This window comes from Sinocyclocheilus rhinocerous, unplaced genomic scaffold (genome assembly GCF_001515625.1).
Source record: "Sinocyclocheilus rhinocerous isolate Xijiao unplaced genomic scaffold, SAMN03320098_v1.1 scaffold722, whole genome shotgun sequence".
Lineage (NCBI taxonomy): Eukaryota > Metazoa > Chordata > Actinopteri > Cypriniformes > Cyprinidae > Sinocyclocheilus > Sinocyclocheilus rhinocerous.
In genome coordinates this window covers 627,306-630,570 of record NW_015638934.1, presented here as the reverse complement: position 1 = coordinate 630,570, position 3,265 = coordinate 627,306, and the positions used below count along the sequence as shown (strand labels likewise).

The 3,265-nt window shown below is 40.0% G+C and overlaps 1 protein-coding gene across 1 annotated transcript in view; it reads left to right on the top strand.

Moving 5' to 3' along the window:
• ift80 (intraflagellar transport 80 homolog (Chlamydomonas)) overlaps positions 1–3,265 on the top strand; it is a 43,641-nt gene that overhangs the window by 21,984 nt on the left and 18,392 nt on the right. Inside the window, exons 9-12 of the mRNA XM_016565381.1 lie at positions 552–731; positions 1,173–1,291; positions 1,364–1,438; positions 2,672–2,794. Coding sequence (XP_016420867.1) covers positions 552–731; positions 1,173–1,291; positions 1,364–1,438; positions 2,672–2,794 — 497 coding nt within the window. The remainder of the gene's footprint in view (positions 1–551; positions 732–1,172; positions 1,292–1,363; positions 1,439–2,671; positions 2,795–3,265) is intronic.

Sequence of the window (3,265 nt, the reverse complement as noted above, 5' to 3'; positions counted from 1 at the left end):
GTGTGAGTGTGTGTGTGTGTGTGTGTGTGTGTGTGAGAGTGTGTGTGTGTGTGTGTGTGTGTGTGTGTGTGTGAGAGAGAGAGTGGGTCAGGACAGGCATATTTAACATGTCTGATGTTATGGAGCTGATTCAGCACCCACAGGGAGTCATTACAGCACAGCATATGTCAGTGACCCTCCGCCAAAACACACACACACACACACACTCTCTCTCTCTCTCTCTCTCTCACACACACACACACACACACACAAACACTCACACACACACACACACACACACTCTCTCTCTCACACACACACACACTCTCTCTCTCTCTCTCTCACACACACACACACACACACACAAACTCTCACATCCACCCACACACTCACACACACACACTCTCTCTCTCTCTCACATACACACACACACACACAGATGGGAGGGCAGGGAGATGGTAGGCTATTTTCTTAGCACTATTTTTCTTTCTTGAGGCGAAAAGCAGTTTTCAGTGCTTGTCTGTTTGTAAACCACAAATGCAAGTGTGTGTGTGTGTGTGTGTGTGCGTCAGTGGTCGTACTCTCTGGAGAAGCCCAGCACTGGAAGTCTGTTCAGTCTGGCCTGGTCTGCAGACGGCACTCAGCTGGCCGGAGCCTGTGGAAACGGACACGTCTTGTTCGCTCACGTCGTAGAGCAGCGCTGGGAGTGGAGGAACTTTGAGATCACACTCACAAAGAGACGCACTATGCAGGTACACACAGCCTCCTGTGACGGCCGGCTCATATTGCACTTCACAATCTGAAGACCAAGGTGAAGATGACATGATGTTGAAGTGTGACATTATTCAACACATTTAACCCCCAAATTCTCATTACTGTATCGCACCTTTTTACTTACGAGTTGATCTCAGCTGATGCTTTTTCATTAGCTCATGAATTATAGATGTTTTTGTTAAAAGTAAGCTTTGCCTGATTTGTGAAATTCAGGTGAACCCTGAAGAGTTTAAATGTTTTCTTTAAATCAGTATCACAGCAATAACCAACATTTCCCCTGGTCTTCATGTTGCATGTGATTATGACAGGACATCAAAGGAGCACACATGCTTTAAACTTGAAAAATGTAGGAGTGCAGAGACATCTTCAGGGGCAGTGACTCGAGACTCCGTAGTTTACTGGTGGTGTTTGTTTCTCAGGTCAGAAACGTGTTGAATGATGCAGTGGATGTTCTGGAGTTCAGAGATCGGGTCATCAAAGCCTCGCTGGCTCACGGTCATCTGGTGGTCACCACCTCTCTGCAGTGTTACGTCTACAGGTGCGTCTCCTGTCGTTCAGCCTCACGTCAGTCAGTCCCTGCCCGCTCTGACGTGCTCTTGTGCCGTTTCAGTGCTAAGAACTGGAACACTCCGCTGATCTTTGACCTGAAGGAGGGAACCGTCAGTCTCATCGTGCAGGCCGAGAGGTGAGAGAGTCCAGCTCCGCTCTTAGCCTCTTCCACAGATTTACACTGAAAACAGCTGATGGATTTACACCAAAGAACCAGGAGTTAAACACCAGTATATCAGGCATTTAGCAGATATTTCTCTGTTCGCAGAGAAAAGTGCTTGAGCTTCACACATGAGACTGTTGTGATCAACACATAAAATGATGTAATATAACTGTATGCTAGTTTTTACCTTGAAATATCAGTTTCAAAATCAGTTTGATGGTACAGTGACTTCTAATAAGATGGATGGCTTCTGAAGTGTCTGTTTTGCATGTGTAAGTTCGGCAGATAGCTTTAATGCATAACGCCAGCTATTCACTGTAATTAGCACTGTGATATATTTATTAACTCTAGGGCCTCTAAAGTCACAAAAATACACAAAACTATATACAGCTGCTTGCATAAAGGTATAACTTAATGCACAGATACACTTTTAATGCACAAAAATTATACTTTTGACCAACTCAAAAAAATAAATAAATAAATTTTTTCTCAGATTATATTTATGGTTTAGGTCAAATCTTAAATTTTGATTTAATAACAAAAATATTTATTTCCCAAAGACAAAACCTTTAATTCAAAGATTATTTGCCATAAGGACCATACTATACTTAAAATGATTTCTTTAGACATAAACATAATGTAGGTCAATATAAAACATTTTTGGATTTGTATTAGTTAAAACTAAATTGGCTATTATATGAAAATAGTAGTTTCACTTAAGATAAAACTAAAAATATTGAATGTAGTTTACTTACTATGAATAAAGGCAACTTTGAAAACCCTTAATGTTAATTCTGATGTCTTGATCAGGCACATCATATTTTTATTATGTGCTTAAAACCCAGAAACATGTATAAACCCCGCAGTAATGTGTGCAGTCAGTAACTCTAGCCAGCATGTGTTCTGCACATCAACACTCAAGCTTAAATACTACTTAAACAACATTGTTTCTTTTCATTTTCTTCCATGGTTATTTGCTTTTAGACAAACCAAATTAAAGAGTAGTTTAAACAAAAAAACATGATTTTGATTAGACCAATGTAACAATGCACTTTAACTAAATGGCACGGTTCTCAGCATCAGGAGGAGCTTGATTCAGAGTTATTTTGGAGAATGATGATGTGTTGGATGCGTTTACTGCTTCTGTCTCTCTCACACACACACACACACACACTCACAAACTGTCTGTTTGTTCTTCCTGTGCAGGCACTTTCTGTTGGTGGATGGAGCAGATCTGTTTGTGTACTCGTATGAGGGCCGTTTGGTGTCGTCTCCCAAGAGTCCCGGTATGAGAATGGACATCCTGAACTCTCAGTCCATCTCTCTGAGGCATTAACTAAGGTTAACTAATGAGGTCTTATTGTAAAGTGATACCTATTGGTCTTTATAGTTCTTTTGCACTTTAATCTGTGTAAAACTTTTTAACTTTATACATTTTTCTGTATTGCTTTATTGCATTTAAATGTTCAGTTTTTTTTGTATAAGAAAAAGTTATTAAACCTGTTATACTGTATTATGACCACTTTTTAAACTAAATTTCAATATCGTGATAATACCGTATACCGTGATAAAAGCATTAGCAATTAATCGCAACATGATAATTTGATACCGGCATATCCCTAGCTGTCTACATCATGTGGATCACCATTAATACATGTGTGTCCGCCAGCATGCCAAACTAGCTGTCGCAGCAACATGTACTCAGGCTGTTTTCAGTTAGATGGTTTTTAGTATATACTGCGGGTAAAATAAGTATTGAACACATCACCATTTTTCCCAGTAAATATATTTCTAAAGGTG